At 41.6% G+C, this 27,670-nt stretch overlaps 1 protein-coding gene across 1 annotated transcript; it reads right to left on the minus strand.

Annotated features, from left to right (window-relative positions):
- Positions 1-9,555: 9,555 nt before the first annotated feature.
- Positions 9,556-21,846, minus strand: Osi4 (Osiris 4). Its single transcript, XM_065232734.1, has 3 exons — positions 21,056-21,846; positions 20,780-20,969; positions 9,556-10,380 (listed from the first exon to the last, which is right to left on the minus strand). The coding sequence occupies exons 1-3, from the start codon at positions 21,429-21,431 to the stop codon at positions 10,014-10,016; spliced, it is 933 nt and encodes a 310-aa protein (XP_065088806.1). The 5' UTR covers positions 21,432-21,846; the 3' UTR covers positions 9,556-10,013.
- Positions 21,847-27,670: the final 5,824 nt, after the last annotated feature.

Consider the following 27,670-nt stretch of genomic DNA (forward strand, 5'->3'; position numbering starts at 1 on the left):
TGTTTCGAACGGAAGATGTTGCGTACCATCTACGGTGGAGTGCAGATGGATGACGGAACCTGGAGGAGGCGAAAGAACTACGAATTGCACCAGCTGCTGGGATAACCATCCATCGTCCACATTGCAAAAAATGGGTGACTACGGTGAGCTGGACTCGTCATAAAAATGCCGCACGACGACCCAAATGGTTCTTGAATGCGACCCAACAGGAAAATGAAGAAGAGGCGCGCAGCGGGCAAAGTGGTTTGACCAAGCAGAAGGCGACCTGCTGACCCTTCGCAGACTACGAGGCTGGCAAAGTGTGGCCATGGATCGAGTAGAATGGACACGACTTCTTTGGACTGCAGAGGACAACAAGGCCTTAGCCTGATTGGTAAGATAAGTTACTCAAATTGGCATAAAAAGTAGGTCACTCATAGACTGAGTATAATTTTTCTCGATTTTTTTTTTATTTATTTACCTATAATCACCATCTAGAGCGTTGGAGCCACACAGACTGAATTATCGAGATTTTCTGCATATCTCGAGAACTCAAGACCAACAATTGAAAGGGCCTTAACTCCATTTTGTAAACAAACCTTGTAAGGCCATTTTCTCGCAAACCGAAACCTTCATTCGCAAACCTAAACCACAATCGGGTAGAGGAGAATTTCCCCTACCTGTTCAATATGTTGGTTTGCCTTTGCGGACTTCGGTTCGCGATAAAATGGCCTTACAAGGTTTGTTTACAAAATGGAGTTAAGGCCATTTCAATTGTTGGTCTTGAACTAATCAAGCAAATGGAACCAATCTTGGCCCCTTAGATAAGAAGGGCCCCCCACGTACAATATAGCAACTCAAGCTAATATTGAATTCCGAGCAGGGCCGGGCACACTCAGCTAGTTTCATATATTTTATGACATTTACATTGATATCCTATGCGCATGAAAGGCAAGCTATTTTGAAATACATTGAATTCTAAGACCTAAGATTGGTTCATTCTTGTGAACGATTCATCAAAAAAAAAAAAAAAAAACAAATCAGTCGTTGTTATGCAGGTGGTCCATTTCCTTTGCCCTTAATTATATTCTTAAAAACAAGTTTCCTAATATTAAAATCAAAAGCATCTTACACATCACTAAACAGTCTGTAACATTTATCGAATCCACAAGAGGAACGTATTGCGGAGACGACGGACTGGAGCGTGGAAGTTGACATCCCGGAGCTAACTACTGCAGTCAATATGATTACTAATCATGTCAAAAATAAATAGTATCTGCAGGAAGATTCGGTGACTCGAAAGTGTATGCAGTCCAATAAGTGCACATCTGTATTCGTATGCTATTCAAGATAAGTCCAAGATCTTTAATAGAATCAACTCGTTCAAGCGGCACTTGATTCATCAAATAATCATTTGCACATGGCAGTGTTTGCTTGCAATTCGTTCATCTGACACCACGATGTTAACCGCTAGATGTCAGTTTATATTGGATCGATTTTATCACACGGTAAGCTTTCAAATCATCAGCATTAGACGAACGAAATAAGTGGTCCTAAGTGGCTCTCTTGTGGAACTCCCAATGGTATATCAAACACATCGGATCTGGCATCATAAACTTTAACGAAGGCTTTCTTGGAGGATAAATATGGTTTTAACCAGAAAACGACCCACGACGGAAGACCAAGGTTGCCTAGCTTTGCGATAGGGACTTTTTCGAAAGCCTTTGAGAAGTCAATGTAAACGGCGTCTACTTGATGGCCCTTTTCTATGCTGCCAATAAGAGTGTTGGTGTAGGATATCCAGTTGGAGATCGTCGAGCGCTTTCTTATGAATGCCTGCGAGAACTCCGAGATTGGATACAACTTGTCACGCAGGAGACTTTCGAGAACACGAAGGATAGTTCAACCTGCTATGGGATGTAGCAGCGTTAGTTGCGACCTTGGGTTGGATGAAGAAAGTTACCGGCCACATTTGCTTGAACCAAATTTGATTTTAGGATGCAAACTTGCAAGTATAGGAACTCGGCAAGGTCGTTCAGTTCTGTCCTTGTATTCAGCTAGAATGACCAAACATGTACGAGCTAGTTGGGTGTAGTTTGTCAACGTGGCTTTTGAATGTAAATTGTTTACCTGGCTCCTACAACAGGTTTTTCTTGATCGTAGGGATTTCTTACGAACATTTGTGGATGACACCAACAGCTTTTTCACTCTTATGTTGCTGTGAGGTCATTGACAAATTTTGCAGGTATTTATATCTGTAGATGAATTTGTTCGACAAATTATCTTAAAGATCAATCGTCTAGCTCAGTGTTCCCTCGGTTGTCGACAGAAGCAGGCAACTCACGATGTGTGTCACGTGATCGTCTGCAACAACCATTGTGTGGTCCTCCTCATTGTTCTTCATTAGCAGTTCTTTCGGTTAATGCGTCGTCGACTTTGGAAAGCAACTTTTCGTGATGGGTGTGTGAGTGATGACCACGTTTTGCATCCATTGCTGCAATGGAAACGCTCTGCCCTCCGTTAGCAATACTGTCATACAATAAAACCACTGGATGCGGATTCCGTTCTGGTGGAGGAGGCTTTTTGGATAGCGGAAGATATTCTATTTATTTTGTTGTACCTTTTACTATACATTCAACCGAAGGATGTAAGATTTATGTTACAATTATGAGGGATTCATCATCGCAGGATGTTAGTTAGCGTTAGCGTTGTTATGATATACTTCGTAGATTGGATACTAGCGACACCCATGTCTCTTCTGAAATTCTCAGACTACTTTCAGGAATACTGCTGGGGAGTAAACATTGGTTCCAATCTAAACCAGAGTAACAGAAGCATGACTGTTGCTATTCCCGGCCACGCCCATCTTTACCATAACACGGGATAGGGAAGAAAATGTTGATGTAGTACTTACTTAACGAGAGGCCACCGACTTAGCGACACCCTCATAAGTGCTACGGAGTTGGAGGGTTGGGTAGGATATTCGGTTAGGATTCACCTCGAGTTGGCGATGCAACCATAAGTATGTATTGTTTATTTGTTGTTTATTTAATCTCTCGATAGCCGGCTATCGAAAGAACATATTCATTTTGTTAAGTGATCATGAATATTAAGAATCATGACGGAAAGCTTGGGATCAAACCCATGATTTTCTGCTCAGTAAGCAAAAGCGATCCCTCCAGGGTCATCGAGCATATCAGAACCATAACGCTTCGTGACAATACAGGACTACGTTTTCGCTTGATATGCAAATGGTTTCCGAGGTTAATTTTCAATATCAAATTTACAAATGATGGTAGCGATTTATTGTGCTGTGGAAGAGCTTGGGGTTAAATCCATGATTTTCTGCTCAGTAAGCAAAATCGATCCCTCCAGGGTCATCGAGCATCTCATAATCCACAGCGCTTTGCGTCAAAGTACGAATATATGGATGAACTATTTATTATTGAATAACTATTATTTACGATAACCATACGAAAGAAATAAAATATAAACTACAAACAAAACGTGACTACTAAAATCTCAAAAAGATATTCTCACAAATATATTTCACGCAACCAGGAATCTCAAACCCATTAGCCGTTATAAAGATACTCTGCACATGTTAGACACAAGAAGAGGCCAAAAAGCAAGCGTCCGACACACAAACTGGCCAAATCCACTTGCAGTCACAATCAACGATTCTACGAATCGCGAGCGCTCACGAATCATAAAACCACTGACTGCGACACTCTGAAAGCGAAATTGACAGGCTCTATGCGTCAAACACCCGCCCTTCAATCTACTCCCGCATCCAACAACACAAATCTCTAATACAACATCTAATGAATTCAAAACTCCGAAAATCACTCATCTATAGCAAGTGAGTGGAAGCAACCCTGCATGCAACCATTCTTCATGATACACTTTTTCTGCCTATCTTTCTATTAGGCCTGTGGACATGCGTTAGCTTCGAAACTTGTATCCAAACTGGGAAAATGTTCAGACCACATAAAAAATCTTGAAAAAAAAACTTTTAAGGGTAATTGGGGGAAATGCTCCTATAGTTGCGGACGTTAGAAGCGTTAGGTTCCTATAGTTGTGAATGGAGACTCAATACACAACTACACGAACTTAACACTTCTAACGTACCGCAACTATAGGAGCGTTTCCCCTACATGTAAAATAAATATTGATTATTTTACGCAAAAACGAACAAGTAAATATTTAATCTCTTGTATCGTATGCCAATGCTAATTTACTGTAACAAAAATAATATGCTTAAATAAAATAAAATATTGATAAAATTATATGCAAAATTTTCTAGAAGATCATTACTTTATTGGCGAGAAGTCTCTAATAAGCCCTCCCAGTTCCTCTGTATACAGAACAAATCTGATACATACTATAATCAGAATTGCTTAGTCTGCATGAACTAGCCGATTTCATCATATACATACATGCACTTATTTGTACAACATCACATTTAAGGTAAGACATAATCAACAATAGTAACGGCGCCTGTGGTGTAGTGGTAAGCGTGCTTACCTCTCACCCCAGCAGGCCTGGGTTCAATCCCAGTCGGCGCCGCCAGGATGTTCTGAGGCATAACATCTCTGATCACGCCTTCCTTCGGATGGGAAGTAAAGCCGTTGGTCCCCGGTTCATGAGTTGATGGGTCGATAGGTAGGGTCCAGGTGTGGGAGCTGCCTTCCTGGCACGTCGGTAGCATTGGTGCTCAGCACGGAAAACAAGATCGACGGAAAAAACAAACCAAAGGAAAAAAAAATCAACAATAGTACTCCACAATACTCGGTTTGCGGCTGCCGCTCTCCATCCTTGGTCATGCCCAATACTCGCTAGATCACGCTCTAGCTCTTCCACCCATCGTGCTCTCTGCGCTCCATACCTTCTTGTGCCAACCGGATCAGTAGCGAACACCAACTTTGCAGGGTTGTTGTCCGGCATTCTTGCAACATGCCCTGCCCACCGCATCCTTCCAGCTTTGGCCACCTTCTGGATGCTGGGTTCGCCGTAGAGTGCAGCGAGGTCGTGGTTCATTCTTCGCCGCAACTCACCGTTCTCCTGCACACCGCCGAAGATCGTCCTTAGCACACGTCGCTCGGAAACTCCGAGTGCTTGCAGGTCCTCCTCGAGCATAGTTCATGTCTCGTGTCCATAGAGGACCACCGGTCTTATTAGCGTTCTGTACATGGTACATTTGGTGCGGGGGTGAATCTTTTTTGACCGTTGTTTCTTCTGGAGCCCGTAGTAGGCACGACTTCCACTGATGATGCGCCTTCGTATTTCACGACTCACATTGTTGTCAGCCGTCAGTAAGGATCCAAGGTAAACGAATTCCTCCACTACCTCGAAAGTATCCCCGTCTATCGTGACATTACTTCCTAGACGAATCCTGTCATGTTCGGTTCCGCCTACTAGCATGTACTTTGTTTTTGACGCACTCACCACCAGTCCGACCTTTGCTGCTTCGTGTTTCAGGCGGGTGTATAGTTCTGCCACCGTTCCAAATGTTCTTGCGATAATGTCCATGTCGTCCGCAAAGCACACAAATTAACCGGATTTCGTGAAAATCGTACCCCGGCTGTTGAGCCCGGCTCGTCGCATTACACCTTCTAGAGCGATGTTGAAGAGTAGGCATGAGAGTCCGTCACTTTGTCGCAGTCCCCGGCGAGAATCGAATGTTCTGGATAGTTCACCCGAAACCCTTACGCAGTTTTGCACACCGTCCATCGTTGCTTTGCAGGAAAGCCGTTCTCGTCCATGATTTTCCATAGCTCTGTGCGGTCGATACTGTCGTATGCCGCCTTAAAGTCGATGAACAAATGATGCGTTGGGACCTGGTATTCACGGCATTTCTGGAGGATAGACGACGGAAGATGATCTGTATTTTGTAGGCGGCATTCAAAATGGTGATTGCTCTGAAGTTCTCACATTCCAAATGGTCGCCTTTCTTGTGAATGGGGCAGATTACCCCCTCTTTCCACTCCTTGGGTAGCTGTTCTGTTTCCCAGATCCTGACTATCATCCGGTGCAGGCAGGTGGTCAACTTTTCTGGGCCCATCTTGATGAGTTCGGCTGCGATACCATGCTTACCAGCTGCTTTATTGTTGTTGAGCTGCTGAATGGCATCCTTTACTTCCCTAAGTGTGGGAGTTAGGTCAGTTCCGTCCTCTGCTGCACTGACGTAGTCGTTTCCTCCATTGCGCTGGTCTCCCGTGCCTACGTTCTCCTCGCCATTCAGGTGCGCATCGAATTGCTGCTTCCACCTTTCAATCACCTCACGTCCGTCCGTCAAGAGGCTCCCGCCCTTATCCTTGCACATTTCGGCGTTGAGCTTTTGGTAGAACTTCCGTGTTTCTTGGGAACGGCACAGCAGTTCCATTTCCTCGCACTCCGCTTCTTCCAGGCGGCGTTTTTTCTCCCGAAAGATGCGGGTCTGCTGTTTCCGCTTCTGTTTATACCGTTCCACGTTCGGTCGGGTCCCATGCTGCAGCATTACCGCCCGCGCTGCGTTCTTCCCCTCCAAAATCGCTCTGCACTCCTCGTCGAACCATTCATTCCGTCGACTTCTTTCCACGTACTCGATGGTGCTCTCGGCTGCGTCGGTGATGGTTGCTTTTACTGTACTCCAGCAGTCCTCTACAGGGGGCACATCGAGCTCGCCCTCCTCTGGCAACGCTGCGCGTATGCTAAGGCGACATCAGGTTGTTTCATTCGCTCTAGGTTGTACCGTGGCGGGCGTTGGTACCGTACATTGTTGATGACGGAAAGTTTTGGGCGCAGTTTAACCATCAACAGGTAGTGGTCAGAGTCGATATTAGCGCCACGATAGGTCCTGACGAGGTGCCGTCCATCAATCAGAACGTGGTCGATTTGCGATTCCGTCTGCTGTGGTGATCTCCAGGTGTGACGATAGGGGAGGCTGTGTTGGAAGAAGGTGCTACGTATGGCCATGTTCTTGGAGGTGGCGAAATCGATGAGTCGTAGGCCGTTCCCGTTCGTCAGCTGGTGGGTGCTGAACTTTCCAATCGTCGGTCTCAATTCCTCCTCCTGGTCTACCTGAGCGTTTAGGTCTCCTATGATGATCTTGACGTCGTGGCTTGAGCAGCGATCGTACTCGCGGTCGAGCAGCGCGTAAAATGTGTCTTTGCCATCATCAGTGCTTCCGGAGTTTGGGCTGTGCAGGTTTTTTTTTTTTTCCTTTGGTTTGTTTTCCGTCGATCTTGTTTTCCGTACTGAGCACCAATTCTACCGACGTGCCAGGAAGGCAGCTCCCACACCTGGACCCATCTATCGACCCACCAACTCATGAACCGAGAACCAACGGCTTTACTTCCCTTCCGAAGAAAGGCGTGATCAGAGATGTTATGCCTCAGAACATCCCGGCGGCGCCGACTGGGATTGAACTCAGGCCTGCTGGGGTGAGAGGTAATCACGCTTACCACTACACTACTGGCGCCGTTAGACTGTGCACGTTGATTAAGCTAAAGTTAAAGAATCGGCCCTTGATCCTCAACCTTCACATTCTTTCGTCGATCGGCCACCAACCGATCACGCGCTTCTGCATTTCGCCCATCACGATGCAAGCTGTGCCCAGCTCGCGTGTGTTGCCGCAACTCTGGTAGATGGTACGTTCGCACCATGGATCCTGTCCAATACACCTCCTGAAGCGCTACGATGCCGAATCCGCGGTTCTTCAGTAGATTGGCGAGTATTCGGGTGCTCCCGATGAAATTGAGAGATCGACAGTTCCACGTGCTGAGTTTCCAATCGCAAGTCCTATTTCGTCAATGGGGTCGTTGCCGTTGGTCTCGGTTCGTATTCCTCTGTTGCTGATTTTCCGTTGCAATGCTTTTTTACGGCTGGTTCGCAGGGCTTGACACCAACCCCCTAACTTTCCGGAGGACCAGGGTGCACAGTTGTGCTTAGAGTCCTTCACTGACACTCGGACGTAGATCATCCGCCCCTAACATGGGGAACAGATGCTGTTGTGAGCCGCTCCTCCTGGAGGACAGACCCTTAGGCTTGCCGAAGCAAACCCCCCCCCCCCTTCCCTGTCAGCCTATGACCAATTAATCTATTGAAATAAAAATAGTTAGATACCAAATTACATTACTGGTACAATTTTACGTTTAGGGCACTTTTGCAACCAACACGAATAGAGCTCACAAGAATATGTTTAGAAGACATCAATAAGCTATCTCTTATATTTTTCGAGTTATTAATTTATTCCACCTAATTTTGCTTTCTGGACTACTGCACTGTGCACTGCTCTCTCCATACTTCAGAATTTGAATAGGCTAAAAGCGAATAAGCAGCGCTCATTTCCACTTCGCATGCTTTTTCTGCTGAACGGGAATTGAAGGGAGTCGTGGCAGTGTTTGTGTCGTTCTACAATTTTATAAATTAATAGCTTTGCAGTATAGTTGAAAGCGGAGAACACGAAATAAGCATGATAAAAAAAAATCATCACAGTCAATGTCATACATATTAGTTTTGCGTGTATTCTTCATGATTTCGTAAGGTATTTCTGAGATGCTCTGAAGAAAACATAAAATAAAATATGTTTATAATCATTCGTAATAAGTGCATGGCAAATCAAGGGGGGTGAAAATTAGGCATAGTGAAAAATTGCAAGGAAAGAGATTCTAGGCTCGTAGGATTGATCTCGCGAACTTCTGCTCAGTAATCAAAAACGGTAACCACTAAACTACCGAGCCTCGTCTTGAACCAAATTAATTCAAATTTTTAGAAGATATACTGGTTCCGATTTTGAACCGTTTTTGCATGGTGGAGTAAATATGACAATGCTTCTATTCGTGTTGCTTTTTTCACACTCCAATTTTCCAAAAAAGAAACGAAATCGTTCAATTTCCATAGCGAAACATGATTGCATACAATATGCAATTATAACTACTTGTTGCAAGATTATCTTCATCTGGAAGCAAGTGGTACTAACCTTTCAAGTACGAAGAACAATGCAACAATTTATACATTTATTTCTAGCTATAAAATAAAATGAACGTAGCAGCATAATTTGCGAACATAACTATTCAGCTCATCTTGTTCCTCCCCATTTCAGCAAGTTTTCCAAACTAACTTTCCCCACCCACCTAGCCGTGAAATGCTCGCACGGTACCATCGGCGTGGGCTGCCGTGCTGATCCGGTTGTCCGGTTGGATGATTAAGCTCCGCGTGTTATCCACCTTATAAATTAGATGTAATTTTCAGCTACATCTGTTTGAGCAGAATGACTAACTGCTGGCAATGCATAGACAGACAAGGAAAGAGTAGATGTTGGAGCTTTTCTCATCGGTGGTGCCTGTTCCGCTGCAACGAACCGGGTTTAAACGTATCCGTGATATATTGTTCTGGTAATGAATCTGGGCGTCGTCGCCTTTGCCTTCCCCAATCAACACACGGATTCACGGATCTGCTTCTGCTTTGCATGGAGGAAGTGAAATCCGTTCCAATCGATTAGTTTGAAGTATGGTACCGCTCTAGTTGAGAAGCTGCTTTCGAAATTAAACTGGCTTTCGGATGTGGGTGGAAAACGCGGAACACGGATTGTAATTTTCAATTTCCCAGTTCATTAATAAATAAATAAATAATTAGTTTGTAATAGCATTCTACAGCGGAGGGGCGATTGAAAACAATTTTACAACAGAATGGAAAGCTTTCAATCGGGGACCAGTAAAAAACGGGCTCGGACGAAAGCCACCATAAATACTATGACTACGTACTAAACAGTTCTATATCAGCTTCTGATTGGGGGGGTATGATCTCTCTCCGGAAATAATCATCGTTATTTTTTTCGAGGGGGATGGGAGGTTCAATTCAGGGACTGGTGGCGGCGCGACTTGGACTTGGAGGTAGAAATCTATGTCTTCTTCTCACAACAACGGGTGGCTTTGGCTTCTCGTTTTCTCTCGATTGGTCTGTCGAACGACTGTCATTCGACATGGTCGCGACATTGCAAGTTGACTGACTGGTTCTTATTCGCTTCGGAGGGCTTCTGTTTTGGATGTTCTCTAGTAGTACTTTCCGGTCTGGGCCACTGTTGGGTAAAAGTCCTGTCGCTTGATCTTACCGCCTGGGAAGTGATGACGCTGGTCGTTGTTGCTGGCCGCTGGCGAGGACGCTCCACTGGATGGCGATCCGACGGTGGCCGACTTGTCCGCAGCTTGGTTCGTGTCGACGACGGCGTTGACGTTGCTGGCGGCACCGAGTCCACCTTCGGCGGCGTGCAGAGCCGATGGGCCGTCGTGGTGTCCCAGGTGAGCGCCGAGTCCCATCGGGTACATGTCGTGTCCGGAGCCGGGGAATCCGTGGTGGAAGTCCATGCTGTACGGCATCAGGAACGGTTCCTGATGGTCAAAGTACGCCGGTGGCATGACGCTGTTTTTGGACCGGGGGGAGAATGAGAATGGTAATTTGGCGTTAGAAATAGTTAGATTTTGGCAGTCGCGGAAATGATCAGATCGAATAACTTCGGGATAATAGCTTTGTTATAATCTGGGTTTGGAAGGAAATTAAATTTGATTCACAGTCGGAGACACCTTTTCACCAATGCTCTTCCAGAAGAAGTTGCACTGAGTGAAGACGTTCAGAAGAGTAATAGTAGTTCACGTAAATAATGTTGATCATTGAGCTTTTGAAGTCCTTGAGTAGACAGGACAGCTCTCAATACTTGGCACTGAAACTAATAAAATACAACAGACGACAGTACAACAGTATAACAGAATTCTTAAGAACATAGACAAATTGCAAATATGCAACCCCTATATTCATCACATTGAAGTGAGCATCGAAGAAATTCTTGATTTTTGCCCCCGTGGGTAGAACTCTACGGTAGCCGCCGGGTGGAAAATTTCTTAACATCCGCAATACTAAGAGCACGAAAACGAAAAGTTGCAGTAACTTTACTGTGACTAAAATAATTCGCATACCAGTTTCCACAGACGATTTGGGACATTTACTAGCGTTAATGTTGACATAAAATGAAGTCATAACAGACGCAAAATTCAGCTCAATCAAGCATACTTTTCAGCGAGAAATGAACTTTTCAGTCTGGGAGTACTTAATTTTACATGACATGTGTGTTTACGTCTCATCCTTTATGTCAAAGATGGATACCGTCACGTGTCAAATTTGTTATTTTTAAGTGTGCAGAACAATATATCAAGTAGAGCTAGATATTTTGCCTGGTGCCACTTGCAGATGAAATGGAGCTGAAAACTGTGTCCTAGCACAAAGTCACTCGCCGTGTTGAACATTTTCTTGAAATATCTCACTGGTATCAAAACAAACGACCGATTTTGCTGTTGCTTGAAGGTTTGATACCAATCTTCTATATTTTTTGTGTTCCGCAGCTAAGCGATAAGCTAAGCATCAAGAAGCTAGATGGATAGATGTATTGGTGGTCAAGTACACACGGTTCGCTAGTGTTGGTGAGTTATTTGCTTGTGTTGGTGAGTTACATGCAAAGTTCACTATTTTACCATAAAAGGTGCCAGAACATAAAAGTTTACGCGTGAAGTTGGACAAATTTGGACCTGTTTCATAAGACCAGAAGGTGTATGCTGGTCAAAAATATCTTGCCAAATTGATTTCCTACGCCAGTGATATGAATTTCACGAATAAACACGAGGAGGATTGATTATCGGAAAAATGGTTTACAATCGTTTAGTTCATTTTAGTAAACAAACTAACACTTCTTCCTTCTGTGGTACCTTTGTATTAGGCGTCGAGATCGGGAAGCACTAGGCAGAAAATCGTACCCAACTCGATGATAACAGGATTGATTATCGTTTCAAGGTCATATTTTCTTTGATCGATTCTCAACCTCGACTTTCTATTTTGATAATCACTTCTATGCTAACTGATTCAGTACTATTTTTACCTCATACAGTATTTCCTCGCTAATCCGGCAAATTTGTGGACAGATTACCGGGGTTGATCCGATAATCCGACTGTCAAAGTCATGCAAATCAATGTTACCAACATAACAATATTTAAAAATGCTCCACAATGAGCGATTCTATGATTCGTGAACGCTCAATATGAGTGAACGGTCATAAAAATAGCTGATTTTCACTCTCTGGTAGCTAAAACTCCATCCGCAAACAATGGTACCTCTATGTTCTTACACTTAAGACCCAAACGCAATGTGGGCGGAAGCTGGACGGAAACGGCAAATAAGACAGTTGTCACAAATGATATCAAGATGCCTGACCGAAGTTGATTTGGTTCTTACTAGTTTTCAATCTGACAAGTCCAGAACAACATGTGAAAAGGGCATACAAGCTTTTTGTAAACAAACCTTCTTATGCCCTTTTCTCGCCACCCATATGACACCAACGCAAACCTTTAACATCACCGGGTAGGGGACACTTTCCCCTTCCCGATGATATTGCTGGTTTGCGTGGGCGACCCTCGGTTGGTGAGAAAAGGGCCTACAAAGGTTTGTTTACAAAAAGCTTGTATGCCCTTTTCACATGTTGTTCTGGAAGTAGGCTTACTCAGATCGGGCTTCCGCTGCCGCTGCCGGTCCGCTTCCGCTGTCATTGAGCTTGGGCTGAAGTAACAATCACATATCCATCATCTCACTCAGATCTATACGTATACACATTTCAAGCTGCACAATGCATTACGTCCTAAGTAGCATTGATCGGTTCTCTTCATCGACTTTTTCTTTCGCTAATAACTTGAATACAGAACCGTTTCTTGACGTGTTCGTCGTATTAGAAGCTAGATAATAGCTTCTTTCGCCAATATGTGTACTGAAAATAGCTGGGAAAGTATTAACATTGCCGTGACGATGCATAGTGAAAGCCGACGAAGAGAATCTGTCAATGTCACTTAGGACCTAAAGGCAATTTTCAGCTTGATTTCACAAACGCAATCAAATAAGCTCCGGTTGAAAACTGAGTTTGTTTGCAACCAGCATCATACTTAAATGTGTACACGAAGTGAAATGGAACATAAAGTAGCTCAAGTTCTTTGTAGCAGGTAAGACGAACTGTTGAAGAACGCAAAATAAGATCTCGAAAGCAATAGGCGCACTTGAAGTGTACAAAAGGCGCACGCGAATTCACTTTTCTTTCCGTTCGATAGGCCAAAGAGAATTCCAACGGCGTTTCAATGGCTAATAGGCCCAAGAAAACCCGTAGGCCAAGTTGAGCCACCAGAAGCAGTTTTGCATTTTCAACAATAAACGAATATTTCACGGCCTTTTATCAACACTAACGGTACATATGGAAAGGTAGAGACATTTGCAAGCCATCTCTAATAATAACATTCCGTTTGGTGCTAAACTACGCTAGATGAAGAAAGGCTAAGTGCGGGTTGTGCTTAATAGGTCGCGAATGACGTAGTTAACCCTATTTGCACAAACGAAGTGACAGACGACTAACTGGCGAAGAAATCCATTTAAATAATGTGGTTCACTGTAATAGAATTTTCTTGGAAGCTTGTGCCATCATCCACCAGATGGGTTAGTTTTTTTGTTTTGATTTGAACAAAGTTGATTTTGTGTACAATGATTCTTTGACAGTGTGCAAAGAGTACGTATCATTTTGTCATTTTTTTATGCATTTCAGTTTTGAGTAGAGTGAAAGAGATAGAACCAAAACATTCTAGTACATCTGGTGAAAATGCTAGTTCAATCCAGTAGTAGTGTTGCCATGTGGTACAATCCAGTAGTAGTGGTGTTGCCATGTGGTACACTGAAAAATTGCAATAGCAGGTTAGTCACCAAAGTTTTCGAGCCGCTCCGTCTGTCACTTCGTTTGTGCTATTGGTGTCGAATTCGATTGAAAGTAGTATTCGTCCTAGGCATAGTCATTCTGAGTGCCGTACCGCTTGGAATAGTTGGAGATTTTCTTCTAGAACGAACATTCATGATCAACGATCATGATGCTTGATCTGGAATCATAACCTAGCAATCGCTACTGTCCTCAATCGTTTACCAATATGTGAACAGAAGTTCATGTTACTTGTTCCGTAGTAGTGTAGACAGGGGCAGGGCGTCAGCTTCAATCGAGCAAATCGATTCTTTCTTCCGTCGTTCCATTGGTCTTTTTTTCAAGCTTCGGTGAAACGAACGAGCGAAAGAGCGCTCGACTTTGATAGTTTCGTCTTTCATGAAACACATCCACAGAGGTTGATAACGTATATGACGGAAAATGCAATTATATATTTAAAGCACTTCTCACGTGAAAACACTTGAAGATTTCATGTAATATGTCTAATTTATCTTCCATCCACGTATCTAAAAACATATAGAAATGAAGCGTTGGTCACATTGTATGAGAGAAACAAAACTCGAGTTCATTTTAGAGCTTCGAAAATGTAGGGGTTGAGACGGTTAAGCTGGGTTTAGACTAGGCAAGTCAAATGATCAACTCAGTTGAATTCAATTGGCTTGAAAAGTTGAGCCTGATTCAACTTTTTTTTCAATTCAAGTGAGTTGATCAAGGCATTGGAATGGCATCGTTTACACGTTTAATTCGCGTTCAAGTCAGTTGAATTCAACTGACTTGATCAATTGACTTGCCCTGTCTAAGCTCAGCTTTAACGTTTTCTACTACACTCGCTTCGTAGTCATGTGCGACATAGGCGGTTAATACAAAGGTGACACACAAGGAAGAAGTGTTAGTTTGTTTACTAAAATTATTTAAGCCGATTGTATATGGCAAGTTTTTCACCTTTTATGGAAAAATAGTGAATTACTAGGACATCTTTGTTTGCTATTTTCAGAATTCGCACAAGCACAGCATTAGAAGCTCTTATTATGAGAAAAACTAATATACATAAATACGTGACGATCTTCAGCGCCAGTGTCGTATGACAGAGACTGTCATTTGACATTTTAGTTTGGTACTGTACTTTGATAGCTTGTTTTGCAAGCGTCGGAAGCAAAGGCAGTCGATTATCACAAAAATCACGTCGAAAACGGTGACCGCTTACAACACTGACTGTAGGTATCAGTTGTGTCAACTTTGCTGGATTTTTTTTCCTTTGGTTTGTTTTCCGTCAATTTTGTTTTCCGTGCTGAGCACCAATGCTACCGGCGCCAAGAAGGCAGATCCCACACCTAGATCCTACCTATCGACCCATCAAACTCATGAACCGGGGACCAACGGCTTTACTTCCCTTCCGAAGGAAGGCCTGATCAGAAATGTTATGCCTCAGAACATCCTGGCGGCGCCGACTGGGATTGAACCCAGGCCTGCTGGGGTGAGAGGTAATCACGCTTACCACTACACCACCGGCGCCGCTAACTTTGCTGGATGCCGATTATGAATCTAGGGTAGTTATCGATTTTGGAAGGCAGTGGATTGGATTTTCTCACCAAACTCTCCGCTGAATGTATCCAAACGATACCTTAGTCTGGCAGCTTCAATCTGATTCGATTTTTACAACTGAGCGAACGCATTTCCCCAGGTTTTTCTTGAATTGAAACATACCCCTAGCAACACACTTGTTTCTTGAACAGTTGGAGTTACCTGAAAGTTGCAGCAACTTATTATGATGGACGTGTGCTGCTTGGGACGCAAAATGCTGCTGAACGTGTTTCTAGAACAGCTGGTTGACACACAGTTCAAATGAAAAGGTTGCCAACAATAGTCACACTCACCTGAGAAGTTTTCAATGCTGTAAAAGCACTTTAAAACCAGTTTTGGACAATTCTATCCATGGGAATGGATAGAGAACCCGACAGCATATCAATGTAAACAAACAAAGGTGTACTGCCCTGTGCAGCATAAGAGTCCCATTAGCATTTTTAGCGAAAATGATTTATACATTAGAATCGATTTTCAAGTACCTTCAATTTACAGTGCACTCGATAAGTTTCTTACTTTGATCTAAAAATTGCGCAACAAATACCAAAGCTATGTTGTCCCATCCATAAGAGTCCATATTGAAAAAAAATCTACAACAGCGTTATTCACAGCTTGCTGTTTTAACGAATGGGACAACTCTAGATAGAGCTGGAATAAGGGCGTAACAGCCTTTGTAAACAATGACTTCTATCTGTGTTTTCTAGGAACTCAAGGCACACCCTCGCAAACCAACATAACCGTCGGGTAGGAGAAGTCTTCCCCTACCCGGAGGTGTTGTCGATTTGCGGTGGCAAGCCTTAACTTTCTAGAAATCATCAAAAGAAGTCATTGTTTACGAAAGCTGTTACATCCTAATTCCAGCTCTATCTATCTGTTCGTCTCCTCAACTTCTTCTAATGTTGTCAAAAACACAAGATTAAAACCACCCGAAATGGGGTAGGAAAAGTAAAGTGTGGGAACCCAACGTTGATTGCCTACTTTTGGATACAGCTAACTTACTTTGGGTAGACTGGTAGTGGGAAATTCCAAACGAATTGTACACTTACTTACTTCCTGCTTCCCGCACAAAAGTACCGAGATGAGTTAAGAGAACTTCAAAATTAGGTACTTTTCTCTTACCGTGTAGAATGACGCACGTCATGTCCGAAGTGGGGGATTAATCAACATTCATGTACATCCGATTTTTCTTCACCGAATGTGAGTTTGTTAAATTGGTTTTAAAATATTAATACTTAAAATTTTCCCCGAGCGAATATTTTAAAATGAACTGATTTGTGAATGTGAGAACCCAAACTAACTTTTGGTGAAGACAAAACCGATGTACATGAAAATTAATTAATCTGCCATTTCGGACACAACGTGTGACGAGAATACGTATATTCCCTTACTAAGGTTTTTAGCAGAACAAAATGTTCGTTTTAAGCGAGGTAACGACTCTATCAACGATGCAGGAAAGATTAGCTGTGCACACAATGAGTAGATAGAAAGAAGATTGATGACGATCTGAAGATTTCCTCCAAAAAGACGATGTGCGATAGAGAGGGTCTAGTATAAGAGAGGAGCGGATTCAAAACAAACGACCTTGGCAACCTATGCCTAGGTGACTTCTAGCAACACTGCCAATGTAATCAAGATAGGCGCTGCTCGATTGGCTATGGCTTTGACAGTTTGTTTGGCTCAAAATAGACCAGTGCGCTCCTCTCTTATACTAGACCCTCTCTAATGTTCGATGCAAGTAGATGCGAGAAATGAAAGAAGATTTTTGGAAGATTGATTCGCTAGTGTGAGATTTTTCGAGCATCTAGAATTGAGATTTAGATGTGACGTCCCTCTCGGATTTAAATGACAATCAGGGCATTAAATCACGCTGTTAGCAATGCTTTGCCTATGAGTTTAAATAGGGTTAACTACCCCATTTCTGCCTATTAAGCACAACTCGCACTTAGTATTTCTTAATCTAGCGCAGTTTAGCACCAAACGGAATGTTATTATTTCTGATGGCTTCCAAATATATTTACCTTTCAAAACATACCAAAAGATTTGATGAAGAGAAAACAATCGTTGAGGTATTGTCAAAAGTCTAACACTGCTTCTTGACGCCAAACTCGGCCTACGGATTCTAAACTCGGCGTTAGAAACACCAATAAATTCACTTCGGCCTATCCGATGGAGATAAAAATTGATTCGGTCGGAGCGCTTCTTTTGTTTTTGGGAATAATGGTTGCAAACATTCATATCACGCGTTCTCATTGACTTCGTTCTGTAGCTTATTAACTAAAGTATCGTGCCAAATGCATAATTGACTTGTTAACTCTGAAATCATGGATTTATTTGAAGTTTTCTGCTCGATAGGCCCAAAATGGGCGATAAGGCCGAAGTAGTTCTCTATCCTACTAAATCCGATAAGCAAACTATCAGATTTCGTATGACAATGAATGTTAAAAGTTACAAATTGAGTCAAAATCATGTCAAAGTGACACATTTCAGTGGCTAAAAATTGCAGCACTTTCATTGAAATATAATACTCTGAAGTTATCTGTTAAGGGCCCACCATAAACTACGTATACTGCTTTAGCAGAAGGAAGGCGTGTGTCTACGGTCCATACAAATTGGTAGAACATTAGTATGAACAATTGATCTTTCAAATATCATAGGGCCTTCATATTTTTGGACTTTACAATAACTTTAAGCCTGCTTTTCTCAATCTATTAGCCGAGACCCATCCTGTCGGGTGGATAAGTTGCAGGAATTCAGATTGGGATTAAGCACTTAAATTATTTAAATTATGCTGGAAGTCTCAACCAAATTGATAGAGAGCATTTCAATTTTCGCAACCATAATCAATCGGCATGATAAAATATTTTGGAGTATAAAAAAATATATTAAGGCATTTCAAAGCCATTTTTGCAATGAATTAGGGGTTTTTAGAAGTTTCAAGGTTGGTTATGGCACTTTTTTAATTGAATATCAGAGTTGTTTTTTCCCGTTTAAGCAGGCCATTTTATGCAGGAGAAGTTTTTGGCAATTTTAGCGATCCAGTCTTGGTGTTTTTAGGGTCCAAGATGGTTTAAGGTTGTTTTGAAGTTTTCATGATTAGTTAGTCAACGACCGACAACTCATTTCAATTACAGCTCTGCGTTTTAAATTATTATTCTAGTGTTTCGAGGCAATTTCGGCCAATTTTGAAGTTTCCATTATTAGCATTTCTAGATCATTTTGGCGTTGTTAAATGGTCCGGGTTTCGATGATTTTTAAAATATTTTATCATGTTGAGGCTTCATCAGTGTTTTTTTCATTTACCATCACAAGCAAGGAGTAGCGCTTCCACCCAGTGTAGATGCATTGCGTTTGTTTTGAAAATCTTCGTTGTCACGTACGAGCGAAATGAACTAATGAGTTCATTATACATCACCGAATACGCGTTCTTTAACCAGTGCTTGGTTATCCAATCAAAAATGGTCAAAATCAGAAGCGTTCCTCAAAAGCAAAATAATCAAATTCATTTTGGGCAAAATTATTATTTTGAATATTGTCCTTGACATTATCATCAATTCAGCATGAGGCAATAATTTGCCATCAATCTGTGTGTAAAAATCAACACGACACGTTCTTCAGCGCTCTATTTGTGTAAAATGAAAATAATCATTCTGCATTTGAGCCTCAAAATCATCCCCACCAAAATTAAGACGAATATTATTATTGACATCAACAGAGACGATAATGAACATCCAGCCACGAATGATGAAAAACAAATCTATACAGAGCTGAAAAAAGAGCTTATCTGCTTGACTTGATTCTCTTTATCGACTTTCTCTTTTGATAACCACGGCTATGCAAACAGTTTTCGTGTTATTTTTGCCACATATAGTCCAAATCGTCAAATACAACAGGAAATGCTGATGCAACTGAGTTATTAACGGAAGAGAAAGTCGATGAAGAGAATCGATCAAAGCAGATAGGCCCTTTTTCCAGCTCTGTATAGACATGTTTACTTCGATACTCAGAGGTTGCCTTGATCAAGAGAATGTTGCACGGTAAGAAAAAAATACTCAAAATTAAGTTTAAAAAAACTCAATGTTGGGTTCTATCATTTGAGGTCCGCCGTTGAGTGAATCAGAAAAGCGGCGTTGGTTAAAATTTACTCAACTATTGAGTAATAATAAGTGAACTCAAATATAAGTTTATTTTCATTGAGGTTGCTTTTATGCGCCTTTAACCATTTCATTTTCACAAGCGTTGATAGACGAGTGGTCAACACACGGGCCCCGTAATCTCAACGTCCATGGTTCGGTTCCAGTCTGCTCCGTTTTATTATTTTTTTGTCAACTTGGTCAACGCCAGGATTACTCAAAATTGAGTTTTCTTCTTTAACTTAATTTTACCTAGCCCCACGGAAGCCACGTGATGAGTGAAAGGAACTCAAGTTTGGGTACTTTTTTCTTACAGCATGCTGTGTCAAAATTTTGTAGGTAGTTGGTCTATCTGTTAAGGTTGTCTTCATTTTCAGCTAAGTTGGGTGTAGAACAAATGGGTTTTATCAGCACTGGCTCGGATATTTCATGTATTTAATTTCCACGTTTTTCTTGCATTTCTTAGGCTGATTTGGTATTTAGATCAATTTTGTTGCAATTTAAGCTATCTTTTCACTAATTTTCGCTAATTTGTCGTGTTGATACCGTTTTGAATTGTTTAAAGATGATGTTCACTTACAATATCTGTCTTCATTATTGATGGGTAACAAGTATATGGTACTTCTTAGTGGGAGACTTATCACCCACTAATTGTAATTTCTGGTGCGTTTTGATAAGTCTTAAGTAAATCACAATCATCGAAAGTTGGACAGTTTAAGCCTTTCGCAAAAATATTTGAAATGATCCATTTTATCTGGACCCAGTTTTGGTCGAAGTTTGTTGTGATCATGATTTTTAATTTGATTTGTGTTGGTTCATAAAACCCAAACAACCAAAAAAGCTCTCTAATTGCCCACGTGATACTATAGTTTGATGCACTAATAAGCGTTTTAGGAAGATCTCTGATCAAGATATTTCAAATTCGATAAACTTGCTACTTTTGTCAACTATTTGTTTGCAAAGACCGGGTTTGAAATCGTTTAAATATAACAATACAAGCAGCATGTGAGAAGGTGACTTTCAAATTCAAATGTTACATGAAAGTTATGAAAATTTCTCTAGGAAAATCAGCAAAAATGCGATGATTGAGCTGAAGCTAAGTACTTTTAAATTCAATTCAGCTTAAACAAATAATGGGGTATGGCGACTGCAGCAATAATTCAGATCAATTTTCTTTGAATCAGCATCTGTTATTAGCTTGCAGGAAAAACAGGTTATCTATTCAATTTCATCAAACCAGATTTCCTCAAAATTTATCAAATCTGGAAAAATTTCACCCATAATGCTAAAAATCGGCCCACACATTCATCAAACACTTACGCGACTGGTTCCATGAGTTTCTTGAAGGTCATCACTGCAACGACAATTAGGGCAATTTTGGCGACTAAAAAGGCCTTAATCGCGAGCAGCTTGACCCCGGCGATGGCGAGCGCATACCAGCCGATTTGGCTGAAGACCAAGAATGCTGGCACGAAGAAGCGCATGTGCTTGCGGTTTCTGCCTCGTGCTCCTGTAAACGAAACGAAACAAGAAAAAATAATCGGATCAATCACAGTCACAAACACACACACAAATCACAGGAAGGGCAGAACTCACCATCGGCCTTTCTGAGCAAAGAGACCTCGATAAAGTTGGGATAGTCGGAGGAGCGTTCGATGTTGACGACCATCGGTCCGATCGGGAACTTGAGCGCATTGCTGCTGAGGAAGTCCAGAGCCCGGGACGAACGGCCCTCGATGGTCAGCGGGATGTGTTCAACCGGTTCGATCGCGAACGCTCCAAAGTCCAGTGGTTTTCCGTTCTTCAGCTTCTGCACCACATCGCGGGCCACTCGGGCGACGCAGGTTGCGTTGTTGGCACAGGACCAGCTGAGCTCGTTCAGAACATTCTCCGTCGGCTTGCTTTCTTCGGCCAGTGCACTCTGGGCCACTATGCAGATGACCAGGATCGAGACCACTTTTTTCAGAAACATTTTGGCTATTTTTTGTTTGGCTATTTTTGTTTTACTTATAACACACTGTCCCACACTCTTCAGAGACCCCCGGGAGCACTTGCACCCACTCGCACTGTCACACGTTCAACGCACAGCAAAGGCTACTCAGAGGCCGAACTGAAGTCCTCGAACAGTCGTTGGTAACTGTTCAAAACGGGATCGGTGGACGCACACTTTTTATCTGCTGCTCATTTGTAGCTCTCCTCCGTCTCTTATCGTATGTTATCACTAAACACTAAGAAGCAATAAAATGATAGATTTTTAGAAATTACAACGAGTTTTATCCATTTCACACTTGGTGCACACCGGAGCCCCCTCCACTCGGCCAAAGGATCGATGGAATCGCAAATCCGCGAAAACTGATAAGCCACCCACCACCGCTAGGGCTTCGTAGGCATGAACGAGACGGAACATCTCGGCTACTCATAAACGATCGGATATGCCCTCGACCACCCAGCCACCCACCACCCACTCATCATGCAGGCTCCAGCAATAGCAAGCGAAGAAAATGCTTTCAAATTGGATTAATTAGCAGCGATATCGACACGCGAAGGCACTGCAGCAGGGAAAAAGGCTTTTCCCTTTTGAAACATTTTTCCATCCACTGCTGCTCGGTATGTGGGGGCGATGAAAGCAAAGCTAAGCACGAAAATAAAAAGTCTAAAACACATATTGTTCATGTTTGGCTAGTTGCATGGGATGGCTGTTTTTTTTTTTTTTAGTTTGAATCAAGTTTAGGCTAATGTTTTGCGATATAAATTTTAATGGACAAACGTTATCGCTTGGTAAGTAGGTGAATTGACTTGAGGACACCATTGTTAGATCGTTTATTTTGATCAAACTTAATCAATGAGCACACAAATAGGCGATTAAATTTGGTTTAATTAGTCCGGCTGGAAAGAAAAATCGATTACATTTTCAATGAAATTATTTTCGAGTTTAATAAAAATGTGTCGATTTTACTACTTTGGAAGACCCACCAGTGGACAAAATCAAACCACTCGTCTGAATTCGATCATCCAGATTATCATAGCCATTTCGTGCTATTTGATTGCCGCCCGATTGCAAGAATTGGCTTGTAAAATTAATTAAGTACTTAGTAAAGTATTTCATATGAAGCGTTAAACATGGATGACAAGTTAATGCGATGAACTTTACGTCGGGTTTCGATAATATTTCCGTCCGACTAAGCACAACCCGAACGTTACATCTAATTTTCAAACGGATATTAAAAAGAACTGGAATAGCAGCGCCGCTGGTATAGTGATAAGAGTGATTGCCTCTCACCCCAAGGGGTCTGAGTTCAATCCCAGTCGGTGCCGTCAGGATTTTCTGAGGCATAACTCAAGTAAGAAAAAAAAAAACAAGAACTGGAATGATTATACTATAGATGACTTCCAATTTTTTTATCATTCCATGGATATAGTCACACATTTTTGAGAAGTTGGTTACAAATCTACCACTGCTTTATGAGGCAAAACCGGCTGGACTAAAACTTCGTTCCGATGGCAACCGCTAACTCCCGCTGCTAGAAAGGGACGTCCTTTGAGCTTTGTATCCTTCAAAGTACTAGTTTTGGATAACCCAATTTTCACTAACACCGTTACCAAAAATGGATTCTGGCTCAGTTATGTCAGCGTTGTCCCATTCGAGCCACGCCTTCGGAAGTAGCGATCCGCTACTGAGCTTGTTTTTTCAGATAATTGCGCAAATTGTAAATGTCCTGCCGAAGCACGAAATGATCACTTCGTAAAAAGTCCTTTCGCAGTTTCAGCCACTTCTCACCAGGATGACTCTGATTGCAATGCTCAAGTCACTGAGCTTGGTTTCTCAGGTAATTGCACGAACAGTATATTTCCTGCCGAAGCGGGAAATGATCACTACACATCCGTACATAGTCCCTCGACAATTTCAATCAATCCCCACCATGATGACTCTACCCAAGTAACATTTCTGGTTTTATGAGGGTTCTGTAGACAATGATTTAGTCTTGTAGATTGCTTTAAAACCTCGAAAAAACTAACAATGTTGCTTGGGTAATGACAACCATAACGCATCCAGGATTCAGGGAGCTGAAATATTGCTGTATTACTAAAACGTTGAAGGCATGAATACAGCTATAGCTGAGTACAAATTGGCCTGCTCGGATGCTTGTTACGATATGTACGCCTTCACCGAAACTTGGTTGAACAGCAACTCACTTTCTAAGCTAATATTTAGTACGGATTTTACGGTCCACTGATCGTTCTCGAGCGACTAGCCCCAAAGCTTCCGGCGGTGGTGTCTTGCTAGCAGTTCGTTCTACTTTCAACTCTCGGTTACTTCATCCACCTAATAGCTCAGGTGTCGAACAGGTGTGGGTGGCTGTTACCCTACCGTTGAAAGTGGTCTTCATTTGCGTGTTGAATTTACCCCCGGATCGACTTGGCGATTCTGAGTTGATCGATCAACACATTGGATTCACTTTTTTGGGTTGTATCCAAGATGAATGCGACTGACGAAATCCTTGTTGTTGGTGATTTCAATCTTGCTTCAGTCAACTGGTCATTGAATGTAACAGGGTTCTTTCATCCTTGCTCTAATGGCTCATACATTACACCTCTAGTAGCATCTCTCCTAGATTGCTACAATACTGCTGATCTTCTGCAATCGAACGGGATCTCTATGTTTCCTTAGCCGTGAACTCGCCTCTAATTGCTCGGTTCAAGAGGCACCCGAACCACTGCAGTCATCATTACTCTTATATCAGGCTTGCACTTTTCGGGTTACCGTGGACAGTGTATCGTATGACTACCGTAGGACTGACTTCGAGGGAATGGCAACCTTTTTCGAAAACATCAGCTGGGACGATGAACTCCGAGATCGTGACGCGTAATGCTGTCTCTTCTATCTTCTCGAATATTGTCGTGTATGCAATCGACCAGTTTGTACCCATGAAAACTCCACTCATATCTAGTAACCCTCCTTGGACCAACCACTGACTCAAGCGACTGAAGTCATCCAAACGAGCTGCCTTGAAGGCATTTTGTAAACTTCGAACGGATGCATCGAAGAGGAAGTACAACGGGAAGTACGGGAATTGAAATCGAATCCTGCATATTCCCTCATCACATCAAATTGATCATTAATTCTTTCGAATAATTATATAAATAATACGTATGACTAATATATATAAAACGTATGACTAATCGGAAATTGAAAATGAGTTCTCCATATATTCCATCAACACATCAAATTGATTAGAAATCCTTCTGTAGACATTCGGGCAGTTAGAATATATTTCAAAATACAAGGATGGTCAGAAATTCTTCCAAACTATCAGAAGTTATATGGAAACCCTTCGATTGATTGGAAATTGAAATCAAATTCTCAATTAATTCCTTGATCATATCATATTGATCAGGAATTATTCCGAATAATAAGAAAGTATATCGGAAATTGAAATCGAGTTCTCCATATGTTCCCTCATCACATCAGGATTTCTTCCAAATTATCAGAATTAATATCGAACACGTATGACTAATTGGAAATTGAAATTGAGTTCTCCATATATTCCATCAACATATCAAATTAATCAGAAATCCTTCTGAAGATCTTCAGGCATTTCGAATGTATTTCAAAATACAAGGATGATCAGGAATTATTTCGAAATTCTACCGAATTATCAGAAGTTATATGGAAACCCTATGACTGATTGGAAATTGAAATCGAGTTCACCATAATGTGTACCCTATGTACCCTATAAAAGTGTTCAGAAATTCTTCCGGATTATCAGAAATTATATTGAATGTCTTCGACTAATAGAACAATTGCAACAGAGTTTCCATATATATCTCAATCAAATTAGGTTGATCAGGAATTCTTTCCAATTATCAGAAATTATTAAAACAAAAACTATTTCTGACCAGAAATTGAAATCGAGTTCTCCTTATTCCATGACCATATCAAATTGACCACGAATTCTTCCGAATTATCATACATTATATCAAAGGCCTACGACTGATCGTAAATCCAAATCGAGTTTTCCATATATTCCTTCATCATATCAAAGTGATCAGGAATTCTTCCGAATTATCATATATTATACCGAAGGCCTTCGATTAAAAGGAGAATTGAAATCGAGCTCTCCATATATATCCTTTTTCCATAAAATTGAACAGAAATTGTTCTGGACATTTTTGGTCGGTAAGAATGTATTTACAAAATGTAATAATGATCAGGAATCATATAGAAGACTTTCAAATCATCCAAAATTTGATTTAACCCGTAACCCGTTGAATACTATCCAACAATGTCAGCTTGATAAATAATTCATTCGAATTATCATAAATGATACGAAGACCTACGATCGGAGATTGAAACCGAGTTCTCCATATATTCCCTGGTCATATCAGAGTGATCGGGAGTCCTTCTGATTATCTTTGGTCTGTAAGAATGTATTTTCAAAATTTAGCATTGATCAGGAGCAAATGAGCTTGAAATAAAGCCATTTGAATATTCTTACATCAGATGAGATTGGTCAGGAATTCTTCCGAATTATAAGAAATTATTTCGAGGACTTCCAACTTATAGAAAAATTTATATTTTGTTCTCCATATATTAGCTTCTCATATCAAGTCTTCTTCCGAAGATCTTCGGTCAGTTAGAAGTAGGATGCACTGCACATTATCCACAGATTTTTCTTTGAACTCTACCCAGAAATATTTAAGAACTGTCCTAAGAATTCAATATCCTTGAGGTTTTTCTCGGAATATTTTAGACCTTTTTTTTTCTCAGCACAAATTGGAACAGAAATTTCCCTAGAGTTTTAAAAGAATTTTCTCTAAATTCTCCAGAAATTCTTCCTAAAATGAGCTTGAAATTATCCTCGGAATTTTCTTGAAATTTCCCCCAACATACCTTTGTAATTTCATTCAAAATTTCATTCGGTATTCTTTTCAAAATTATCTTGGAACTATCTGCAAGATTCACTGAAAATCATTCGCAGAATTTTCATGGAATCATCCCCAGAAATCTTTTCTTTTGGAACAATCATCAATACCCTTGAGGTTCTTCTCGGAAGTCAAGTTTAAGTTGTCCGTCCATCCACCAAAACGTTGTAGTTTTTCTAACAGAAATGTTCAATAAAGCTTGCCCCTCCATTCACCAGAACTGTGCAATTTTTACATCAAGAATTTTCAATTTAGCTTGACCCTCCATGCAGCAGATTGTTGCAAATCTTACACCAGAAATTTTCAATACAAACTTGTACCCAGAAAACTTTGCACCAGAAAATTGCATTCCACCGTTAATGTTTAATAAAAATTGCTTCTCCACCAGTAATTATCAATATAGCTTGCTTCTAACGGCAGAGAAAGGAAAAGGTGTTCATTAATGCACATGCGCCTGAAGAGTCACCTAAGTTTGAGCAACAAGGGAAGAAGCCGGACAGTCTGGTCAGACCATGCTACATTTGCCAGAGCGTGAAGCACCGGATCAGGGACTGTTACAAGTTCAAGTCCTTGTAACTCGGAGATCGTTGGAAAGCAGTATAGCAATATCAACTTTGTAGTAACTGTCTGGTACCGCACGGAAGATGGTCATGCAAATCAACACGCGTCTGTGGAAGCGACGGGTGCGCTGTGCAACACCATTCTACTCTACATCCGCGTCAATCGCCTGCAGGTAAATCTTCGGAAAGCGCTGGAATACGGACAAAATCAAATGCTGTTGTTTCCATTCACCGTCAAATGCTAAGCTCCACGATTTTCCGTATAGTTCCTGTAATGTTGTACGGAAAGGATGTTCAAGTACCCAATTTCGTCTTCCTCGATGAAGGTTCATCATTGACACTGATCGATAAGGAGATGGCAGATCTGTTGGAACTTGATGGTGAATTGCAGCCATTATGTTTGACCTGGACAGCGAAAGTTACTCGACGAGAAGCAGATTCTCGTCAGGTGAAGAAAGCAACAATAGATTTGCTTTGAAGAATGTACGCACCGTACGTCGATTGGATCTTCCTGTACAAACCCTAAAATACGAAGAATTATCCCACCTGTACCCGTATTTGTCCGGACTGCCGGTGAAAAGTTATGAACAGGCCGTTCCATCAATCCTTATTGGGCTAGACAATCATACCTCTTAAGAAACGAGAAGGAAGGTGCAATGGACCAGTGGCAGCAAAAACCAGGTTAGGATGGACTGTTTCCGGTAGTATCGGAGAGTCGAAGGCAGAT

Source organism: Ochlerotatus camptorhynchus, unplaced genomic scaffold (assembly GCF_037179485.1).
Source record: "Ochlerotatus camptorhynchus isolate MF236.1 unplaced genomic scaffold, CSIRO-AGI_Acam_v1.1 ptg000371l, whole genome shotgun sequence".
In the NCBI taxonomy this organism is placed as follows: Eukaryota; Metazoa; Arthropoda; class Insecta; order Diptera; family Culicidae; genus Ochlerotatus; species Ochlerotatus camptorhynchus.

Coding starts and splice junctions, on each gene's coding strand:
- Osi4 (XM_065232734.1), bottom strand. CDS start 21,431: ATGTTTCTGAAAAAAGTGGTCTCGATCCTGGTCATCTGCATAGTGGCC. Junction 20,970..21,055: donor TTTGCTCAGAAAGGCCGATG/GTGAGTTCTGCC, acceptor TTTCGTTTACAG/GAGCACGAGGCAGAAACCGC. Junction 10,381..20,779: donor AAACTCATGGAACCAGTCGC/GTAAGTGTTTGA, acceptor GTCCAAAAACAG/CGTCATGCCACCGGCGTACT.